This window comes from Phalacrocorax aristotelis, chromosome 4 (genome assembly GCF_949628215.1).
Source record: "Phalacrocorax aristotelis chromosome 4, bGulAri2.1, whole genome shotgun sequence".
NCBI classification, from domain to species: Eukaryota; Metazoa; Chordata; class Aves; order Suliformes; family Phalacrocoracidae; genus Phalacrocorax; species Phalacrocorax aristotelis.
The window spans coordinates 5,715,046-5,739,023 of NC_134279.1; the positions used below are offsets into that span (position 1 = coordinate 5,715,046).

Below are 23,978 nucleotides of genomic sequence, written 5' to 3' on the forward strand. Positions count from 1 at the left end.
ACATCCAGGAGGAAGTGATTGTGTTACTCTGAAGGGACTTCTACTGTATTCATTACAGCCAACAATATCAAAGCAGCGTGCAGTAGTGTGAGATAACATTTCTTTTTCCATGACATCTCCATAGATAGGACAGCATAACTAGTAATGTATTCCCTAAGGAGATACAAAATGACCTCTTGGTATTTGGGTTTTTTGACATTTAAAAGCTCCACCATTTTTCTAGGATGTTCTATTACTAAGAAATGCAAGTAGCTCGAAATAGTTTCCTTCTGCATTAGTCTGCACTGCTCTAATTTCCTTCTCTTCGTGCGTCTTTCTCAGTTCTAAGTTTGACCTGCGTAATGTCATTAACACGTATACCATATATACCACATAAAAAAAAAAAAAAAGAGTATGGTGTGATAGTATCTGGCACCGAGATATCAGCAGAGGAACACCACGCTTTGTCCAACAGAGCCCTGAATGTCACTTTTCAGCCCTTGTCCACATCTTCGAGTCTGACAATTACAGGAAAAATTGGTCAATTACAGGAAAAATTGGTCTATTTCAGGAGAGGAAACATTAGCATTAATTATAACTGCTGAGATAATTTGTAATGTTTCTTTATTCTTTTAAGTTTCCTTTTGTGAGATGCTAGGAACTGAAGTTTATTGCACAACTTTTGAATCCAGACCGCAGGCCTTTATTTCAATCTTCATTCTTGTTGTAGTATGAATAGCTGTCAGAATGAAAATTGGCATGCAATATAAATTACATTCATTCAAAGACAGAAAATAATGAAGAGCGGGGGAAAGAAGGAAGCAGGAAAGAGACCGAAAATCAGATGAAAAATGCTTTGAAGATTTTGCAAAACTCCCTCAAACTGGAACTTTTTAAAAAACAATCAGATGTAGGCAGAACATAAAGGTTAACCTACGAATAGCTACACCGGCTATTGAAATTGGATATGAAGGATGTATGGGGGTGAGAGAGGTGTAGGGGAGAGGTAGCATTCTGGCCTTGAGAGCAAGCAACGAAGAAAAACCCTTGCATGTAAAACTAAGAAAGGGGCACCCAAAATGCAACAGATTGCAGTAAGCTGCCACAGCTGTGAAGCAGCCGGGCAGGTGAACCTTCCTGAAAAAGAGCTCTCCAAACATTTTGCACAGCTGTCTGTCTGGAGCAAGTGATGGAAATTGTATCGCAGTGGTTGAGTGAAAGTGTTATTTATCATCTAGACTTGAAAAACACTTAAAATTACATCAAAACTGGTACGCAGCCTGCTCAGTGGCCCCTGAAGAGCCTGGAAATGGGATTTCCAGCAACCTGTCGGCTCGTACGTTACGTTTAGCACCGGTTTGCCCGTCGGCCAGAGCTCTGCTGTTTCGAGCCAGACCCCCACGTCCCCCCCCGGTCCCCCAAGCGCGGCAAAGCCCTCGCCGTGCAGAAGGGGAAGGCGCCGCCGCTCAGGCGAGCCCCGGCCGCCCCTGCTCGGCCCGGGGTCGGCGGGCGGCCGGGCAGCCCCCGTTCCCTGCCCGCCACCAACATGGCCGCCGCCCGCGCGTCACGCGGTCTACTCGTCGGGAAGAGGGGACGGAAGTGACGGAGCGGCGGGAGCGCGGCGGTGTGAGGCGGGGTGGCGGCGATGAACAGCCGCCTGCAGGAGATCAGGGAGCGGCAGAAGCTCCGGCGGCAGCTCCTGGCACAGCAGGTAGCGGGCGGGGGGCGGCGAGGCGAGGCGAGGCCGCCCGGGCCGGGCCCGCCCTTTCCTCGCGGCGGGCTCGCGCCGCCTCCGGTGTAACGGCTGCGCTCGGGGCGGCCCTCGGTGCGGTCGGTGCGGCGGGAGGGCGGCCCTGCGGCGGGCCCCGGCGCCGAGCGGGCACGGCAGGGGAGGCGGCCCGGCCCGGCCCGTCCATTGGGCGGGAGGGAGAGCGGCCCGTCGCCTTCCGGGCCGTGACTGTGAGGGGGGTTTAACCGGCGGTAACTGTGGCTTGGGTTTGTCTCGCCCGTTGCTCAGTTAGGAGCTGAAAACGCCGACAGCATCGGCGCCGTGCTGAACAGCAAGGATGACCAGCGGGAGATCGCCGAAACGAGAGAAACGTGCAGGTCGGTCTCGGCGAGCGGGCGCTGTCAGAAATTCGGGGGTGTAACAGTAAGGCGAGCCTTGGCAATGGGACGAGGCTGTGCTCCAAAGAGCAAAATAAAGCCCTACCGTTCATTTAAAAGCAGTGAAGGAAAATGCTTTAATTACTTAAACCTGAACTTGGAAGAAGGGGAGAAGGCTTTAGTCACTTACTGCTAACAGCAGTTTGGAAATCAAGGCTGACTTTTGCTTCTTGTGCTAAAAAGCGGCTGCGGAGCAAAACTGAGGTGCACGTTTAGAACATGCGTCTGCATTGCCCTAGAGCCTTTATACTTTCCCTAAGAGCAGTTACAGGGCAATTTAGTTTAAAAGTTATTATGGAACAATAAATAGACGTGTCTAGGACAGAGTAGCTACTGCTGGTTGATTCTCACGTGTAACAGTACATTTCTTGTGAGAGCAGGCTTCGTTTTGTAAATGTACTGCTTCGGTTAAAATAAGCTGTACGTTTTAGAACAGAAAAATGAGAAAGCGAGAGACCTGTTTTCAGGGGTCCTGTCCTTAAGGGTTGTGCTGGTCTCAAATATACTGAGAGATGAACAACTTCTTATATATGAAGTCTCAAAATAATTTCAAACTTGTAACAGAAACATGTAGTCAAGGCAGGTTATCAGAGATTTTGGAAATGTTCTGTCTGGAAAGAGACACTGTTTTATATGAGGACTTTCTTTGGATGTTTATAGGGCTGCTTATGATACTTCTGCACCAAATGCAAAACGCAAATACCCAGATGAGGGAGAAGCTGATGAGGAAGAGATTGAAGAATATAAGGTAAGAAAAAAAAGGAAAAAGTTACTTTTCTCTGGTGTTCCTGTGTCTCTGAGGGACTAAGAAAATATGCGTGTGCATGTATAAATAAAAATAAATGCAATACTTATAATACATGTCCCTGAGTGGCATCTCTTTTGATGTCTTCCACCGCAGAGATCGAAGGGGGGGGCGTAGACACTATGTGGTTCTCTTCAGACATGGCTTAGGTGCATTGAACTGTACATGTGCCAGAACCCAACGTTTGGAGGCTTAATTTGGTGCTGCTCCTAGGAGGTGGTAGGCTTAGGTGATAGTGCCTACAGGGAACAGCAGGGTGCCGTGGCTGGCTGCCTTGTGTGCGAAGATGTGGTAAAAACAGTGTGCACTTGGGTACACAAAAAGATCTTGACCAGAATTTCTTTGTGTCAGAAGAAAAGCTTGCGTTCAGCAAGAGGCACAGGCCATTGGATGAGACATAGGGAGGCTGAGGGTGTCTTCCAGCCTTCCTGTTCTGTGCAAAGGAATGCAGTTCTGGATGAATGGAAGAAATAAGGGATTATAGGGGAATGGAAGTAAGAGGTTTGGTTTGGGGTATGCCTTAATATCCGGGAAAAGTTCAGTTTAAAAAAACAAACAAACAAAAAAACAAAACACAAAACCCAAACAAACAAAAAACAACCAAACAAAAACCCAATCCACAAACAAAAAAAAAAAACACAAAAAACCAGCCAAACAGAAAAACCAAGAAATCAACCAAACAAACCAAAATACCAACCAACCAAAAAAAACACCAAACAAAAAACACCAAACGAACAAAAAAACCCACTTCCATGGTCACTGAAGAGTGGTTGTTAAACTCTCATGCCTTTCATTTTTAAAATGCTCATCCAAGAACTATTTGACAGCTTTCTGGTTTCATATCTAGTGTGATGTTCTGGCTAGGATGAGTGCTAGAGAAAGGAGGTTAAACAAAGGCACGATTCTGACACAGCTGTCTTTCCGATTTGCTTTGTGGTCTTGTTGCAGCACATATCCTCTCCCATTTTTTTATCTTGACCTAATAACCTTGCTTCTGTGGTTAAGTAGAATCAAGGTCAGTGCATTTATGAAATAATGCAGTGTCTGCTGTTCTCTTGGATGCCTAAAAATAGCAATTTTTGAAATATGAGGCCTTGGTAGTGTTCCGCTTGTGTTCAGGTTTATAAATCTTTCTGTAATACTGTCTGTTTTACATTTATCTTACTAAAACAAGAAGTTATTGTATGGCAGGACATTTTTTGATGACTAATTTTTTAAGTCTATCTCTAAGTGGATAGACATCCTTTTTATTATGCTAAGTGTTAGTCTATACATCTTGTTTAGCAAACCCACTAAGTCACCAGCTCAAAGAAGGGATTTACAGAGTGCATGCACTGTTTGTGAAGTGGGGCTTTTATGCTCACATTAGCGATCGGTTCATTCTACACCTTCACCAAGGATGTGGTTAAATAACATTTTTTTTTTTTTTGTGAAATATATGTGGATAAGTCACTTCAGTTGCCAAAGCATATGAACGTTATGTTACGTTTATTTAGAAAATGTCGCATTTTCTTCTTTAGCATGGAGAAGACTTACCCCAAGGTGGGCTGTAACCATTGCAAGTGGCCAGATTCTTGCTGTAATGTTGGAATTGAAGAATATTTTAATAATACTAGCTCGGACCAATTTTAGTTGAGCAGATAAATAGGTTTAAGAAACTTGAAACCCCTGAGCAGAATATCTATAGTGGAGTCACCAGCTGTTTTCTGCAGACACTGCTAATTCCCTATTGGCAAGGAGGTAAGAACTTAGCAAAGTCCCATCTGTATTTGTATAATTTTTTCATTAGTACTTTGAGCCTTTTAAAATTGAGTCTTGTAATATGAACTGATACAAAAATTTAGACCCCTGGAGGCTTAATGGGGACTAGATAAACTACCTACGGCCACTCCCAGGCTTTTCATAGCCTTTGGAGAGTTGTGATTGTTGCTCCACCTCTCCCCTTCCCCAGGTTTGCTCAATCGTTTGAACCTGTAGAAAAGCCTGGTATCAACAGTGTTTTGTGGCGAAGAGTTCTGGAGTTTTAACTTTGTATGAAGTACAAAAATACCCGTGGTGCAAATCTGCTGTCTGCCAGCCTAATTTGATACAGTGCTGTTCTATTTTGTTTCTGCAAGCAGTGGCCTGTGAGCTTGGAATGCTTCCATGGCATTGCTCTGCAGGCTGAAAGAAATCTTAAGATGACGGAATATTTGCTTAATGTATATCTAGTCATTTGAAACAGCTCTGTGCTTGAATATTGCGGGTAGGGTTTGTTTCCCTAAACTCAGTATCAATATACAAGATTTGCAAAATGGATGATTAATGTAAAAGAACCTAGTATCTTTTATTATTGTTAACTTTGTTCTGTCTCTGCTTTGGCTGTGTCCTTTTGCCTTTGAAAGTTGGTGGTGTGGGCCTTTATTTTTGTGACGACAGGATTTTTTTTTGTTTCGTTTTTTGTGTTTTTTTTGTCACTTATGAAGGCATAAAGGGAACTGGGATGACTCAGAAGTAGGTATCTAACAAGTGCTTATTATCAGAAGGCTCACATTTAGAGGAAGATGGAAGAGGGGAAACAGGTGTAAGCTTGTGATGGGATAAGCAGTTTTTAGTAAAACTCAGGCTTTCAGCATTTCTTTTTTTTTGCCTGGATAACACATGATGCTGCTTGTCTGCCATTCATTCCTTTTCCTTGCAACAGCAATCTTTCTTTGGTCTGGTTAAAGAAACAAACAAAAGGACTGTACCTCTCTAAGTTCTGCACCTGAATAATGGGGAGGGGGAATCTGCAACCTATTAATCACAGCAGCATTGCAGAAGTTAGTTCAAAGCTCCAATTTGGAAAGAGCACAGACAGAACTTATTTGAAGATTCCAACAACTAGAGGGATCAAAATAGGGAGAACACTTAATTTCTCATTCGGCATTCGGGCAGCTTATGTAGCATAGGGTAAATGCAGCAGTAATAATAGCCTATTCGCTGCATCTTTTGACTTAAGATGTGTGTTGGGGGGAGGAGCTGAGTTCTTTTCTATGAGAAATCTGGTTCTCCATCTTTCCTTTTATTTCAGTGTGTTAAAATGTTTTTTGGTTTTTCAGTAGTTCAGACTTGAGACTGCTTTTCTCCTCACCTGAAGCACTACATTAACTGATTAAGATTTCTGTTTTAATCAGTAGTGTATGAAAGGGCATACGCATCCTGCTAAAATATGGTGGATGATATTATTTAGTGGTTCTTCAGTTTTGTTTATATATAGTATAAATAGTGAATTGTTTCAGGATCAATGGGAAAACAGAAAGTGACATGAAGTCAGTCTCTTTCTTGTTTCTGTTCTCTTAAAGGTCTGTGTTGGGTTACACACACACTTATGTTAGCGTGACAGATCTCTGAATTCCAGAAATCTGATGACAAACAGTTGGTGACACACTAACTGGGGAAAACACTTGCAATATGGTTCCTGTTTTCTGTAAATTCTGGGACTACAAAATGGGAATTTTAAAGTTACTTTTAAGGACAGTCCAAATGAAATACTGGCTTGTACCATGTGCTGTTTCTGCAAAGTGTGGACTTTAACAGATTTATGTAGAGAAGGTGGTTTCAGCTGCTAAGGTCGGAACATAAGAGGTGATTGAGTGAATATAAATGTTCAAAGGTTCCACTACAGAAGAACTTCAATAAAATATTTCAGTCCCTGGACTAAAGTAAATTATATTCTTCGGGGACAAAGATTAGAAGTTCTGCACCTTGTAAAGCACTGCCTATACACTGTCAGGGTCTGGAAATGAAGGGTTTCTTATTTTATTTTTCTTCCAGAGGCCTTTCCCAGTAACAACCTCCTCAGTAATGAGAGAGAGGCAGACCTTTTTGGGAATAGTTAATTTCCACCACCACCACCCTCCAGAACTGGAGCTGGAACCATTCATGGTCTGCTGTTCTAGGATACTTCTGTTTGTAGGCAGACCACTTCTTTCCTAAAGAAGCGGTATCATAATGAGCAAAAGAGCATGATCCTGAGTAATTGTAATATCTGCTTTATTTCCAAGGATGAAGTAGAGCTGCAGCAAGATGAAGAGAACCTGCCCTATGAAGAAGAGATTTACAAAGATTCCAGTACCTTTCTTAAGGTGAGCTGCTTTTGCAATTAGAAGTTTAGTCAAAGCTGGCACAGTTGTGTTAAGCTATTTCTGCGGTTGATGGTATTTGAAACACAGCTTTAAAAAAGGCTGAAGTGATGGACTGGAATTCACAGGTGTGGAAGTTCCCTGTGAAAGATACGACTGTAACTAATGTTTACATTCATCTGACTAAAGATCTGGGTCAACTTACAATGAGCCATAGTAATGGTGGGCCTGATTTGGAACTAAAAACACAATGATGGTCTTGACTAGCATAGCTTATAAAGGTGTGTTGAAAAGAAAAAAAAGAACTTATTTATCAGACTAACACATGTAGAGAGCGTGCGTTTGTGTGTATGTCCAGTTATCTCCCTGTTGCTCTCACTGAACTCCCTTTTGTTCTCCAGGGTACTCAGAGCTTAAATCCACACAACGATTACTGCCAACACTTTGTGGATACAGGACACAGACCCCAGAACTTCATCAGAGATGTTGGTATGTCATAGTCAGTAACTGTTTAAAGAGATCTCATTTTATTTGGTAGTACTTCTTTCTTTTTCCCCTTTTTAATTACTTACAGTTACTGGGAAATGTAGATATACACATACTTCATTGTTTTGTCTCTGTGTGCATACGTATCAATATATACATTTATAGGAATTATTTTATTTTTCATCAGTTTGGAGGTGATTATTACCAAGGCCCTCCTTACTCTTGTTTTTATTTGAAAGTGTTTAACCAGGAAGATTTTTTTCAAAACTAAGCTCTTTTGGTTCCAGAAAGTAGATGAGTCTAGTGAGCAGATCTCAAACCTTTGGAAGTGTGAATAACTGACTTAGAGGTCAGCTGTTTCCTGGACTGTATGGCCTCCAAGGATGCATGTAGCATATAAAGTATGGAAATTACTTATACTTAAGTCAGTAAACAATATGGATAATATTTACCAGCTAAATTATCTAACTGCTTGACAACTCATTAAAAAGCCCAACATATTATTGAGTTTAGAGGATGTTATTTTTTAAGTTTATATTTATCCAGCCATCACCGAACTTGTTATTGAATACTTACTTTATTAGGCCTGAATTTAATCTTTCTAAAACTGAGGTACAGTTTGGTCCTGTTTCCCAGAATGGGTGCCTGGTAGTTACTTGCTTTTTTTTAAAAAAGCAGGGTACCTCCCTCTGCAGTTTTCTGCAACAGTCCTCTGTATTTTATGAAGATTAAGGTTGTCAGGGCAAGTGTATTGTCTTATAGAAGCCAGCCCAAAGAGGTTTTGTTTGCCTGTTGAGGCAGTTAGTTTGTTTCTTCTCTCTATTTTGGGAATGCTTCTGTGAAACACATCTGGATGTTTAGTGTGAAAAATGGGCTGTTTTGGCTCGCTTGTCTTAACTATGAAGCCCAGATGCTTTTCAGGAATGTACTTGAAATAGTTATACACTGTTGTTTGAGATAAGATGAGTACAAAGAGATAGCAGCCCCTGGTATTTACTCTGACTCTTTGGCTGCATAAAGAATTGGGAAGGACAGGACAAATTGTTATACAAGTGTTAGTATGGAAGTGAACGTGTCAGCAGCAGTTAGTCTAGACTAGGGATGAGGTATGTCAAGTTGCATATTGGTTAGCATACATTTTCTGTGTGAAGATCAAGACTTGGCTTAGGTGCTACTTCGCAATTGGACCTGACCCTACAAAAAGCTGTAGGGAAGTAGTGGTTCCAGAGCACCCAGTTATATCTTTTTGATGTTGCTGTTGGAAGAGAGGGAGAGACTTTGGCAGGGAGGCTGGGTTTGGGATTTTTTGTGTGGTTTGTTTTTTGTTTTTTTTTTTTAAAACAACTGAGGTCATCTTGATTGAAAATTCTTTTACATCTATTGCTTAGCTGCTGATAACTGGCTCCCATTTCTGCTGGTCAGGAGTATTTGACTTGCACTGGCTGGAAGCAACACAGCAGTGGAAATCAGAAGAACACAGTGGTGTTTTTAAGATGTTACGTATTTAAGAAAAAGAATTAAAATAACCTTTGGGTGTTTTATGCACATGTAGTGAGAGATAATAAGGTTAGATACTAAGAACTTTGCTTTTACTGGTGCAGGGCTAGGGTTGGGATTTCAGAAGTTTGAATTATGGACAGGGATGAAGGATTGTGGGGTTTGTGGGTTTGGGTGGATTTTTTTCCTCCATGGATTAGGACCATTTAAAGTTGTAAATTTAAATGAACATGAAGCTCTGTTAATAACTCCTACTACAGTTGAACTGATGATACTGCTTGGGAGGCGTGAATGGTGCCTTTCTGTTTTGTGCTGATGTTACTGCTAGCAATAACAAAAACATACTGTTTCTACGTACTTTTTTTGAGGGGGAAATGTAACTGAAAATTTGCTTGGTTTTTTTCCTTTTCTTTTTTAAAAAGTTTGCTGCAGAAAACCCAATTGGGGTTCTCCCTTGTGCATTCTGTACATTTGAAAGGTTTGAAAATTAACATCATAAAGCTAAGTCTAGGAACCCAATAAATAAATGTACATGTATTCAAATCTTCATGATTGACACCAGAGTATCAACTATCAATATAGGTGTTGCCTAAGAGAGCCAGTCACACCCCAGTTGCCACCTTAGAAATAGTCTTCAAAGGCTAAAGAAGAGTATTCTGTAAATGAGTATTAATTACATCCTAATGTAAACTTGTGGATGGGGGGATAACAAAATAGCTTTCTCTCATCGTTCTGGCACTTCTAGTTTACATGAGAGATTGTTTCCTTCTGATAAAAGGAGTCATGAACTCCTGATCACCGTAGTGCTCTAGAGCATAGACGTTACATTCGGTAACAGCCGTAACTAAGCAGGTGAAGGCAGGAGGCTTTTGTGAAGTACTGAACAAAGAAATGTTTTGAAGGGTTTGGTTTGTTCTAACAAAAATTAAAATGACGCTGAGTATTGACATTTGGACCTGTTCAGAATATTGGACAATGCTTAATTGGTACACATTTACTCTCTAAGTAGTTGTTAACTTCATGTTTTCTTCTTCTTAGGCTTAGCAGATAGGTTTGAAGAATATCCAAAACTTAGAGAGCTCATCAGGTTGAAGGATGAGCTGATATCTAAATCTAACACTCCTCCCATGTAAGTGTTCTTGTGGAAAATGCCTTTCTTCTCCAGACCTGTTTGAAGTTAGCTGTCTGCTTTGCAAATCTCTATCTTTAGCACCTGCTCAGAATTTACATTTTCTGTTTCTGTTTGTATATACAAATTAATTAATGGAAACTTCAGAAGAATAAAACAAGTTTGTTTTTGTTAATTTAATCTAGATGTTTAATATAGCATATAAACTAGGTTTTCTTTCCAGTGTGTGATTATTTATAGTATTTAAAGCTTTGGTTTTTAAGACCGAACTGTCAGCTGATTGGCCTGCAGGCTTTAATTTGGGAACTAAAAGAACATCATATGGTCATTAATCTCATTATATCATGCAGTTTACAATGACAAGAAAAGCTTTAAAAATCTGGCCTCTTAGTATAACCTTAGTTGTTCTTGTAATAGTGGGGTTTTTTGTGTCATGTTCAGCTATTATCTTTGTATCCATTAATCAGATGTTACTTTGTAGTTCAAAACCAAAAAAAAGTTTACACTGGCTGGACGTGATTTGTCCTATTAGCTTCGCATTACCTCGGAATTTTTGCTGAATGTTAGACACAGTGTAAGCTTGCAGCATGTTGCTCCCAGGAATTGGAACCTATCTGAATGTGAACCTAATGCCTTTAATGTACTAATCTGTACTGAGTAAAATAGTATTATTTCATGATAGTCACATGAAAAATTATGAAATAGTTGTCTGAACAACTGAGATAAACTACAAAACTCAACTTGCTATTTTGAAGTTAGATGTGTTTTGGCATTCTTAGCTTTGAAAGACAAAAGAGGGAGAAAGAGTAATCAGATGCTGCCTGCTGGTAACACCAAATACACTTATGGAATAATAATCTCTGCCAGAGACTTTCTTAGGAAGCGGGAGGTGGTGGTCTGCTAATCGGCTTTCTTAAAGTTAAAGGTATTGGGGGGAGGGCAGAGTAACTTTTCTGAGTGATACAGCAGTTGAGTGGTGGGCAGGGTTGGAGGCCAGTTGTAAGAGTGCATTTGAGTGTGTATTTAATAAAACCAATGTGTGTGGGAATTATGCTTTTGTTATAGGCATAGAGAAACACATTTCTACTATATCAAAAGTAACATTTCCAGTATTCAGAATCTTCTGAATGTAATGTATAATAAATGGCAATTCTAAAAATATGCCACTTTCCCAAAGCACAGCAAAATGGAACTCTGTTGGCCGGGCAGCGGGTGTTTGCTGCTTAAATATTGTTGTTTCCTCCATTACAGTCCGTGGATGTACAGACAGTTCGGTGGTTCTGTACTAGATATTGTTGTACAGACTGTGTGGGCATCTGTTTCCTGCTTGCTCAATTAGAATCCTAAAAGCTGTTTATTGAGAGAAAGACTACTTTTAAAAAAATGTACCGCGACAGCGTCCAGGCTAGATTAAGTGAGGATGCATTCCGCATCTCCTCTGGATTTAGTGCCTTTGAGCTATCCGACCTAGACAGGAAACCCTACTCTTACCTGACTACACAGAAGTGCTGCGTGGAATATGGTTTTTCAAAGCCCTGTTGTAACTTGTCCAAGCAATCTATCCTCTTTTGTTTAAACAGGTACTTACAAGCAGACTTGGAAGCTTTTGATATTAGGGAACTGAAGTCCAAATTTGATGTGATTCTCCTGGAACCACCACTGGAGGAATACTACCGAGAGACTGGCATCACTGCCAATGAAAAATGCTGGACCTGGGATGATGTAAGTATTTTTCTTGCTGTGAAAAGGATTTCATACATAACTTAAGCAGGTAGTTTGAGGATTTAATTTGGTATCAAAATGTTTGAGAGATGTATTTTAAGGAAAAATGGGATATGTTTTTTTTGTCTTTTAAAGAAAAGTCTAGATTCTTATAAAAACTAAGTTTCATATTGTATGCATGCGTACGCTCTTTGTGTTCAGACTTGTTTTTCTGAGGAGTTCAATGAATTAAATAGACCTTTTTGTTCTCCCTAAGCCTGGTTGAAAATTTAAATCTAATAATAGTGGGGTTTCTCCCTATCCTCAAATTCCATAAGTTTTCTTTTCTGTTTGTTTTTTGCTGTTGAAATTCAGAATATCCATCGTAAATATTTCTTCTTTCTTGAAATTCTGGAAGAAATTTTTAAGGTATGCTTTAGAATACGCTGGTGTTTTACTCAAAAGAGTAGATGAGTGTGCTTCACTAACAGACCTCCTTTCTCCAAAGTATTGATTAGGTAGGAAATTTTAACCATCAAACCAGTTGTAATCCTGGGAAGCCTAACAAAATAATCCTTACTTGTGGAATTTTTTTCCCCTGTATTTGTGTACTCCCTTGCTGTTTAGTCAAATCAAAGGTTTCCTTTGAAGCCATATTGACTTCTGACCCCTTTTTGGGAAAAAGGAGAAGTCTTAGTGTGCAAGATGTGAACTTTTTTGGGATGGCTGTTGGTGCTCTTCTTTTATTGTGCTCTAGTAAACATTTAGAGAATGGAGTTAGAGAAAAGATTTTTATTTTTTTTCTGTAGTAATGCATGTAGATGCTCACAGAGAAGGAACCACTCAGGATGTATTGATTAGTAACTCCATTCTGTATCTTTCCCTTTTCAATAAAGTCAGCTCTGGAGAAGCAGGGTAAGAGCTGGAGGCTACGAAGTGCTGGATGTCATCAAGCATAACAATTTGATGACACAAAGCCTGCTACCAAGTTGCCCTGTCCCTCAACATTAAACTAGAGAATTCCTTCACTTGGGCATGGAATAAAAAACTTGTAATGCTAATGTAAAATAGCAATAAATTGTCTCTACTCCATGTATCTACAATTTATTTGGTTAAAAAAGCTAAACAGCAAACCCACAAAAAGACCCACAAGCCAAAAAAAAAAAAAACCCAACCCCACCCTCACAACAGAACAGACAATCTGTAGGAGGGAGGAATAAGCTGATTAAAAAATGTTTGCATAACCATGTCAGGAATTCTTTGGTTCAGGCATATGGTGGGAATATGCAGCTAATAAATACGTATTATTTGGAGACGCTATTTGAAAGGTATGCAGGACTACGTCTGCATTAGCAGCAAATCTGTTGTAATAGAAGTGAATCAGTAGATGGAAGCAATTGTTGCTGCAGTTTCCTTATACGTGTTCTGTGCAGTCTGGGGGAGGTGGATGATGGTGTTACTTTAAACTAGATTTAGTTTGTCCTTAGGCTGGAACCTGCACATGCATCACTTCAGAAGAGAATCAGTCGAACTAAAGGATCTCGAGAATGAAATAAAATTCAATCCACCTTTTAAGGAATGAGTTTGAACACAAAGGCATTCATGCCCGTGATAAGAGGCTCCATGTTAAGGAATAGGTAGCTTTTGTGTTAGCCAGACTGTTACATCAGGCAAAATGGTGTCTGGCAGCATTCCCTGGGGGAAAAACTTTCTGTCCTAACAGAAGAACTGGAAGTGCTGGAGGCAGTAGTCATCCCCTTAGTTGGGAGTTGTATCCTCTTAGAATGCTTCTACTGCATTATTTTTCTGCACAGTGGCAGTGAATGAAGCTTGATTTGGTGTGTTAGCAAGTTACAGATGAATCTTTTCAGCTTGTAATGAGTAACAGATGCTTTGCATCTGAAGTTGTTTCATCCTGAATGTTACTCATTTGTCATTGTTGAACGACTGTCCTGATAAGCAGGAATTAATTTTTCCTGAAAGTGATAATGGAGAGAATGCCTTTCCTACATAGGAATAGGAATTAAGCTGAGGGGTTTTTTTTATAATGTGTCTTCACAAGCTTCACATAAGTAACTCCAGGGCTGAAGAGAAACAGAGAGCTATTGCTCTGTTAAATCTTTTTGCTACTAATGGAACGATAAAATGAAGCAGAAGTTTAGGGAAAGAAGAAAATTATGTGAGTTGTGTTAGTCTTTTTAAGTGTAGAATTTTCTATACAGGTAGAATTTATGTTAAAAAGAATAATTAAGCTCGTGATCAGCTATGTAGAAAATATGCACTTGGGTTCTGGTAGGGTAACTTTTACAACATACTTTGCGGAAAACAGTTTTAAGAGGGTGGCGGTGAACGGTGTACAGGCTAACATCTTTAATAAAAGTGCTTCCTGATTGAGTCTGTGGTAATGCTTCAACACTTATTCAGTATTCTTCCTGATATAATTGGTGATTTATATTTAATTCAGAAACACTTTTATTACTATTATTATTAGATCATGAAATTGGAAATTGAAGAAATTGCAGCCCCAAGGTCATTTGTGTTTCTGTGGTGCGGTTCAGGCGAGGGTCTGGATCTTGGCCGAGTGGTAAGATGATGTTTTAATTCAATTTATTAGGGACAGGCTTAAGAGTTTATTTTTGTCGTTGACTTTTTCTGTATAGAATTCTCAACTGTAATTGCTGAGAGATGTTTTGTTACTGTGGTAGGGGATATATAATTTTAAGTGGATTAAATAAATACAAGTGTATCTGGCATGAACTGTTATTTTCCAGAGGAGTCGCTGTGACTGCGAGGAAGCACAATTCTGTAGGGTTTAGAAAGCTGTATTGCTGTCTTGTTTTTGATGTGAGCAGGTTGCCATAGGAGCAGGTTGCCATGTGGAGTGCATTTATAACTTTTTTTTTTTAACAGAAGCCTTAATAGTTTTCTTCCAGAAATATTCATGCTAGTAGGAAAGTGCTACTGTTTCATAAAGTGAGGTAAAATTGTGTGTGCAGCGCTGCTTGTTTTCAGAAAACACCTGGAGTTTAAGTGGGTTTACTCTTAGCGAGCTGTACGATGTTTCACTTCCCTGTAAGATCTTGGAGCTTTAGAGTGATTGTCCTGCGTGCCAGGGTAGCGCTGCTTTTGTTGGGGGTGGTGGAGTAAACTTCCAGTCGGCTCTTGCTGTGCTGAAATACTCCGCTTAGTTTGAGTGGGGCTTTCTATCAAAACAGTGTCGCATTTGTTAAAGGACAACATGTGGTTACTAATGTCTTTGTTTTATCTGCTTTTCATTCTGAGGTTGGTTGAAGTAGCTATTTCAGATAGATTGATTTGGGTCAGAGACATATTTGTAGTAGCTGGACAGTTCTTGAGCACAGCAGTAGCCAAAGGAGCTTGAGTCCTTAATGCCCAATTTCTTCCCTTTCTAAGACTACTCGTAGAGGAGTTAAGAAATAAAAAGTCATGTCAATTGGTGGTTTGGGTTTTCTTTGGGGTTTGGGTGGGTTGGGTTTTTTTGTGTGGCTTTTTTTACAGATACAGGAAAACCCACAAAATGGTAGCAAAGACTTTTGCCTATTTATCTTCTCATTTATAGAATTTTACATTGATGTGAAAAACTACCAGAGTGCAGGTATTAGTTGACACAGGGCCAAGGCAGCTGATCATGATGTTGTTTGGATGGGTTTTGATTAAATTTAAGTGTCACTAGGTAAAAAAGTGCGGAGTTCCGTAGAGGCCCTGTGCAGTTGTTAGATACTTGAAGAAAAAAGGGGTGATACGTAGACAAGTCGATGTGTACTAAGCCTCTTTTAGTTTTTTTTTTTTTTCCAAAAAAACCTTGACAAAACATAATACAGTCATGCCAGTAAACTGTTTCATTCATCTGTGACAAATTTCTCTTCCACCTATGCTTTAAGAAAATTCAAGTACCTATGTAAATGTTCGGTTTAGGTTACTTAAGTTTTTGGTGTAGTGTGAACTACTTTATCTGTCTATAACACTTAGTGTCTACGCAAATGGGGTTACAGAAGATGTGAGGACATTTGTTGGATTAAAACGAATAAGAACAATCCTGGGAAGACCAAGACTCTAGACCCTAAGGCTGTTTTCCAAAGAACCAAGGTAAAAGGTTTGGCTCAATTTCTCCTCTGTTTCCATCCTGTCTCTTGATGCTAATGAAACAGCCGGTGCTCCAGGGTAGTTGGTGATGTGCTTTCAGGAAAGGAGATGCAAGGGCTTCAGAGTTCTGTTCTGCAAAGTACATTTGTATGGAAATAAACATATTCATAGGGTGAATGATGAGCTTCTGTCCCCTTCTTTACTTCACTCGGTGCGAGGCATAGAAGTTTCATCTACACTGAACACTGCTTGGTAGATTTCTATTTTAGCCCTCTAAATGGGATACTCATCTGAGCCTTGCTGATATGCAGGTAGCTGAGGAGGGTTCGTAGATTGATGGAACGAAAATGAAATCTGGAGAGGGAGGATGGAAACTGAATAGAAAATGTAACTGTACGTTGTGATGGCTTTGAATTCCGGCTTGTTTTGGTTATGGGTGAACGGTAAATAAGCAGTTAGTCTATTAGCAATGCCTTTTGTGTAAAACACGAGCTCCTTTCCAGGTTAGAGGAGAAAACGTGCTGGTGGAGGAACACCTTTTGGAGGGAGAATTTAGCAGTAGAATTCAACTAAATTTAAAGTTAAAAGAAGTCTTTAAAACTGTAGATTATAAATGGATGTAGTCATAAAAAAAACTCTGGAAGACTGGCTAATGGTTCTAAATATGTGCAGGTATGTGCCCAGGGCTTGAACCAGATAGAGGACTGTTAGGAGCTGTGCTCAGACAGTGTCTCCTGACTTCCTAAAGGTGACCGTAACGCACAAGTGACGAATTGGTCAGCTTGGTTTAATCAAACAGCCTGTTAGGGGTGTGTTGTAGAGGATGTGTGCTGAAGAAGGTGCAGATTTAAAAAAAAAAAGTATTCTGATTTAAGAGACTCAAATGTGTGTTAGTCAAAAACATAGACCAATGTAGATAGATAATAATAACAATTCAGTAAAGAATTGTTCTGGGTATATGTGGGTGCAACTGGCAGTTTTACTGAATACAGAGAGTTGGCTGACAATTTAGTAATTATAAGTGTCGTTAACCTCAGGACTCATTCCACATTCATTAATCATTTGTTAGTATTAAGCATCCTGAACTCTGTCTCAGATTGGCCATTTTTTTAGGAGTATAAACTTATCTTCTTAAAGGGAATCTGGAGTTTTTCTGACTTGCATTTACATTAATTTGAAGTTTGTTTGAAAGTGTGTTTTATTAGTTATAAATAATTACAAGTATAAATATTGTATGTTTATTGCATATATTTTTGCAACTATGTGCAGCTCGCTCATGAGGGAAAGGTTAAAACTAACACAGGAGGATTTGGGGGTGACTTTATGTCTTTGTTTAACAGAGGAGAATAGGTTCTGGTGTTAGAGAATTTCTCTGTTTCTTGAACAAGGCTTGGGCTGCGGTCACTATAATAAACACTGCAAATTGAGCTCGCTTATTCCGACTGAATAAATAATCTGTGCAAGATGTATTTACCAATGATCACACCAGCAAATGCTATTGTATTATGTTTAGGTCTCTATAGATGGACGCTTTATGCTGTGCCACCTGCTATAGGATCCAAGGGACTAATGAACGACATCCCATGTGTTATAAAAAAACATGTTTTGGATAGTTCTTCTAAAGACTAGATTTACGAGGCTTTGCGTGACGGGTAATTAGCTTAGCAGTAACGTGCCTTTTTCTTCAGTTAAATATAAGGTCTGAAAACCCTGTAGCTTAGGTGCAGTTGATCAACTGCATAGATTCAACAGGTCACCTATGCCGTCTTTCATATTTATTCGCTAACTCTTAAAACCCTTGCCAAAAATCTGGAAATTATTACATACCCTTGTCTGCAAGTTTTTTTAGAGCCATCTGGTGGCGCTTAGTGAATCAGTGTTTTATGATACTGGGGGAAATAGCTCATCTGAGCTTAATACTCCCAGAAACAGAACACTGAAATGAATATGTGGAACCCTCTTTCCATTCTGTACCCATTATGGTGACTCCTCATTCACAGATTCTACATGCTAGTCACTTAAATTGGTCTATAATGTTTTAGAGGAATTAGCACTTAGCAATGCGTGTTACAGTTAAAGAACATTTTTAATGCTGGTGGAGTTGACTGAGTGCATCGACAGTTTGATAGTGGTTTTACTTTTTTGATGCGATGCTGTCTTCTAGAAAGGAATCTGAGGGTGAAGGCTACTTTTGCAACAGAGGTACAACATGAAAAAGTACATCTTAGTTTCACTAACTGGCTGTTTTATGACGAAGAACTTTGAAAGTTATTAGTATGAATAAAGTTAGGATGAGAATGCTGATACAAGTATTAATCATAATTAATAACTATTCCCTTAGTCTTGCCAGCACCTTGTACTCTTCCCATGTGGTGATTTCTTAGCCTTTCCACCTCGAAGCACTAACTTTTCTGTAATTGAGGAAGTTTAAATATCTTATCTTAGCCTTTATTTGAGTTCTGCCACTTCATAGTGTAGTTCATTAAGCCTGATAGCTTAAACTACTCTCTGCTTTGTTTTCAAAAGGCTTTTTTGGTAGCTCAGCTTGTTCTGTTCTTCTAGTTCATGCTTCAGACTGCCTAGAATTTCCTTTTCTGTCTGTTGTGCTCAAACCATGGGCATCTGCGCTGTAGCAGTATGTGCGGCATGTGACAGGTACTCTTGTCTGTCCTGTGTGCGTAGGAGCACTGCCTCATGGGCATCAAAGGAACGGTGCGCCGCAGTACAGATGGTGACTTCATCCATGCTAATGTTGACATTGACCTGATCATCACAGAAGAGCCTGAAATTGGCAACATAGAAAAACCTGTAGAGATTTTTCACATCATTGAGCATTTCTGCCTTGGACGACGACGTCTTCATCTTTTCGGAAGGGACAGTACAATTCGACCAGGTAGCTGTTTTGTTTTTGTCAAATAGTTTCATTTACTTTAACCTCTTCCATCATCTGAGGCTACTTGATGGGTTATGGTGGGAGCTGAGTCAATAGTGGTTAATCCTAATGCATGATTCTGAAGGAGACACTTCTGGTTTATGTGAAGATCTGAGAGTCACAAAGCAGTGTTGTTTGGAAAGTCTATTATAGATAGACAACTAGACCAATTCTACCAATTTTTTCAGAAGAAAGTTTTTTGTTAACCAATATATTAATGTGTTTATGCTTCTCAGAAGCATGATTTCATCCTCTAAACTGATTTTAAGTCACTGTGAGCTTAGTGCTGGTCCTCTTGCCAGTGTCTGAAGACCCAGTGTCTTATGCTGAGCGCTGCGCCTGGCATGATGAAGAAAGCGTAGAAATGTGTGGATCAGATTGAAGGTAACTGTGTTTTGTTTTGATGGTCAGGCTGTTCAGTTTATCATGCGATGGAGGACTTTCACAGGAGAATTAGGCTAGAAGAATAAAACCTATGTTGACACCTTTTTAGACTTCTGTATCAGTTGTCAGTGACATTTCTGCACTTAATGCCTAAGGCGAGCTACAATTCAAGAGTCCTGTTTCTTTCAACTACCGAGGAACGCCTGAACTAACAGACGTTACCCCTCACGTTATGGATAGTGTGGTCATACTTCGCATACCGACGGGTACTGTGGGTGTGGGTCTCTGAACCATTTACGGAAACAGCATGCCCTTTGCAAAAATAAGCATGGGGGGGATGCGAGTGGGGCAAGTGCTATAGATGCGCTTGCTTTAGGTTCGTGTAGCAGTTTTGTGTAACGCTGTTTTCCCCTAAATAAAGATTAATAGTTTGGATGACAGAGGAGAAGCGGATACAAGCCCGTCCAAGACCTGGTTTGCTGCCCGTGAATGCTAATCCTTATGATATAAAAAACATGCTGCTTATTCTTTCGCTGCAGTTGGAACAGGATGTATATCAGTATACCAGCTGCAAGCTATAAGTTACCTAAATAAATGTCAAGGTGTTGCTTCTCTCTTGCTCATATGACTGCAGAGTAGTGATTATTGGCCATTCCTGGCCTTTGACTGGCCTTTGGCTTGAATTTTAATGATGATGTCAGTCTTAATTCTGTTGGTTACTGGTGTGTGTGTGCATGTGGAGGGGGCTGTTTTGTTCTGTAGAAAGACATTATTAGGTATTACTTCAGTGCTCTTATAGGTGAATTCTTATATATTAATGTCCCCCAAGGTCATGTTAGTCTCACTCAACTTTTGCATTTTTCAGTTTGGTGGTTACCCTGGAATTGCACTGGCTTCTTTAAACCTTACAGTCATCACAGCAGTAGGGACATCTTTATTCTTTGTTCAAGAAGTTGGCAGAGCAGTGTTTTTATCGATCAGCACTTTGAGTTTAGAATTACTATTTGTGAATCCTCAGTGCTCTGTGAAGTATGAAAACCTAAGCCAATAGGCTCTTCCTTTTTTCTCTCTCTCTCTTTTTAAATGTGCAGGAAGCAAGGTAAATGTTACATAAATTCCCAGGGTAAAGAGAAGAGTGTTAAAGAACTGATCTCAGGGTTTTTTTTTATTCTTGCTTTCCTTATAAACATGTTGCTGAGATCACTGAAATATGTTTTTTTGTTAATCTATGATACAACTGAAAATTAAATTTCCACTGACATTTTTAAGTGGTCTGAGCCCCATTTTAGGTCCGAATGCTACTTTAGCTCATAATACGAAGAAACAGGAAAGTGCTTGTTTCAAATGTCTGCCTGCCTTGATTCACCTGGTGAAGCTGAAGTGCCCACTGAACGTTTGTGTATAAACAGCTTCATGTAACTCTTTCAAGCTCTGTTTTCCTATCGTGTGGGCTTCAACAGAATTGTTACTTTACTGTGTTTCCAGATGTGTGTTTCCAGCACGCTGTGCTCTCGGCTGCCCTGTCACAACTGTATTCCGGAGACGAAGTTACCAGATTCAAGTTTAAATGCCTTTTAAGAAGGGGAGAAGGAGGATGATGATGTTATTTTTAAACTAGATGAATTTACTGATCTGGTTTACAGTCTGGTTCCAGAGGGGCTGGGAAACATCGTTGTGGTGTCGGAAGGAGGAGGAAGGGGTCTTGTGAAACCACAGCTTGAATGTTCCCGTAGGCATATGTAATTTAAAAACAAAGCGGGAGAAAAAGAAAAGAAGCACTTAGAAATATCAGACTAAAATCTTAACTTTTCAACAACTCTGGCTTTCCTAGAGGTGACCGTTTCATTCCGTTCCGTACATGTGATGTGTAGATAAGTGCCTGTCCCTATCACTTTCGTGTTCATTTACTAGGAAAAAGGCAAGAAAGGCCTTGAGGCATGAGTTCTTGCTTTTGGTGACCCTGGTTTTGTCCCCTAGGTTGGCTGACTGTAGGACCCACCCTCACAAACAGCAATTTCAACGCAGAAACGTATTCATCATACTTCACAGCTCCAAATTCCCACCTGACCGGCTGTACCGAAGAGATTGAGAGACTTCGGCCCAAGTCACCACCACCCAAGTCCAAGTCTGACCGGGGAGGTGGTGCTCCAAGGGGAGGAGGAAGAGGAGGGACTTCAGCAGGCCGAGGAGAAAGGGGCAGAGAGAGGAACAGAACTAACTTTCGGGGTGAGAGGGGTGGCTTCAGAGGGGGCCGTGGAGGTACCCACAGAGGAGGCTTCCCCACCCGCTGATGACTGTTAGGTAACTGCCTCTTCCCCCAGTCCTATGCCTCATCTCTGAATCTTTTTCTTAGTCTTGTTTTTGCTAAAGTGAATTATTCTGGGGACTCAAAGCTAGGTCACTTCTAAAATTTTTTGGCACAAGCAGTTACAGTCTGCCTTCCGGTGACGGGCCTGGCGCCTCACCTCACCTAGCAGGCCACGACATGCGCCTGACAGCGCTGAGCTCAGCCTCCCGACAGCTTCCGTTTGTCAAAGCCGGGAGCACCGTCTCTTCAACCATGGATAGGATTGAAGTGAAGGGGTTTTGGTTTTTTTTAAACTATAATTTTCTCTGAAACACAGATTCCTCTTCCTTCTTTGGATGCGCAGGTTTGGACTGTCTTGGATTAATACGATGGAGTGGGCATGAAACACAGGTCTGAATTGCGTGGCCACAGCAGACCTACTCTCTTATTCATGGAAGAAAAAAATGCTGTGTCTATACTGACACCTATCTTAACGTCTCTGAAACCAAGGAGCAAATGGAATAAACAGAATTCTATTTTTTCTTGTTTGGTTTAAATTTCCTGAATTATTCCTGGGAGTAGGGAACAAGTCTGGTTTTCATTTGTGGTGTATATGCACTCTCTTTTCGTGTCGATAGCAGAGGGAGTGGTTAATTTCTGTGCGGTCGTGTGTTGTGCTTCATGGAGAGCAAGCAGTTGTGTGTTTATGTGCAGTCCAGAACTTCTACGTGGCTCTGGATTGCTTCTCCAGTGGGGATTTTCACCCAGCATCTTTCATAATAGCCTTGTTCTTTGGTAGGGAAAACCGGTTTTATTGCAGAGCAATTGCAATGGAAGTAGCAGAATGACCTCGTGGAAGGTCGTACCGGACAGGAGAGGCGATGCCATAAGAGGGAGCGCTTGCCGGAGTCACCTGGGCAGTGAGGGGCGGGCGCGGCAACCGAACAGAGTGTTTTGCTTTGCCTGTGGACGTTACGTGCATTGGCAGTAGACTGTCTGTCAGCCCCGGCGTGTGGAATGGAAGCGGTTCACTTTGGTACGTACCGTATTTGGTTTTAGCAAAACCGCAACTCTGAGCTGCTTGGTCAGTACCTGGTAGACGAAACAAATGTGGTTGTTGGAGTCTCGTAAGTCTTAGGTGTGGATTTTGGAAAATTGGCTTTTATGTCTCATAATGTTTCTCTCCTGAAGCCTAGCTTTTAAATAACTGTCTGTAAAGTAGTGGATTATTAAACTCATTTAACAAAGCTAATGTTGAAATATTTTTCTTAATATTTTGTGGGGTTGTTCTCCTTGAGGCTTTGGAATTGCAAAGTTTTGCTGTGGTTTCCTCCCTGCTGTGGTAAAAGGGCAGGCAGTAACTGTTCGTTTGGTGCATGAGATCGTAGCACAGAAATCGGTGACAGGTCTGGTGGACTTGGCAGCGTGCTTAGCGAGGGGCTGCTGAAGCGCAAATGGACCTCGCGGGCTGGCTACATCGCGCTTCTTCCCTTGTTACGGGACGAGTGCCTGGCCTTGGGGGAGAGGGTGTGTTCAGGGCGGCGCTCACTGGACCGTCAGCGAAGTCTGCCACAGCCCACTGGGAACGGCAGCCCACAGAAGGTACATGCCACAGTAAGACAACCTTTTTTGTGTGTTTTGTTGGGTTTTTTTTGTTTGTTTGTTTTTGCCTAATCATGTTCTTACTCAAAAAGTAAATACTGGAGATGCTTGTTTAACTGTAGGAAGGTCGCTTTTGTGCCAGTGATGAATCCTCTGTTTCTTTTTTTTTTTTTTTTTTTACATTAGTAGCAAATGTTAATTCCCATTTGCCCCTTTTAATTAAATGTCCATAGCTGATAGCTCAGGGCTTAGGCTACTCTTAACACAGGAGATCAGGCTACACTGAACTACACTGAAGAGGGGACTCAAAAACAACTGGGCGAGATGTGCACCCGTATCAGTTTGCAGAAGTTGGGGTGCTGCTCGAGATCTCAGTCACTTGGGAAATCAATTGCACGTGGTCTTGTAAAGAAAAATTGTACCAAATAAATCCCTTGTGAGCGTTAGATCAGATCTAGCTGGATGGGCCACCCTCACCAGGGCAGCAGGGAGTACATGCTGTGAACAAGCAACTGACTGTACTTTTTTAATTGAGGTTAATGGACCTGGAGCTAGAACTTTGTACATATTCTCTAAGAAGAAAGATACCTGCCCGTCGTAATCCAAAGGTGGTGTTTCAACAGCAATAGGTTGCCTGGAAAGGTAAGAAGGCAGCACATGGGGGTGTGCGCATGCCCAAGGGCTTGGTGTCACGTGCTCGTGGTCGTGGAGCTGATACTTCAAAAACACGGTGGTGAGACACCGTTCCCCAACCTCCCCAGTTACACCGTAAACACATCTGGTCATTTTTCAATCACTGTTGA

The 23,978-nt window shown here is 40.8% G+C and overlaps 1 protein-coding gene across 4 annotated transcripts; it reads left to right on the plus strand.

Moving 5' to 3' along the window:
* The first annotated feature begins 1,568 nt into the window (after positions 1–1,568).
* Positions 1,569–22,112, plus strand: METTL14 (methyltransferase 14, N6-adenosine-methyltransferase non-catalytic subunit). 4 transcript variants are annotated; one of them, XM_075090146.1, is made up of 12 exons: positions 1,569–1,690; positions 1,997–2,085; positions 2,806–2,893; positions 6,976–7,056; positions 7,455–7,542; positions 10,075–10,165; positions 11,746–11,887; positions 14,358–14,450; positions 15,857–15,973; positions 18,653–18,863; positions 21,264–21,587; positions 21,938–22,112. In XM_075090146.1, the coding sequence occupies exons 1-11, from the start codon at positions 1,625–1,627 to the stop codon at positions 21,575–21,577; spliced, it is 1,380 nt and encodes a 459-aa protein (XP_074946247.1). In that variant the 5' UTR covers positions 1,569–1,624; the 3' UTR covers positions 21,578–21,587; positions 21,938–22,112. The 4 variants fall into 4 exon arrangements, with proteins under 4 accessions (XP_074946247.1, XP_074946246.1, XP_074946250.1 ...); XM_075090145.1 differs by having other exon boundaries at positions 21,264–22,112; XM_075090149.1 differs by lacking the exons at positions 14,358–14,450; positions 15,857–15,973.
* The last annotated feature ends 1,866 nt before the right edge of the window (positions 22,113–23,978 follow it).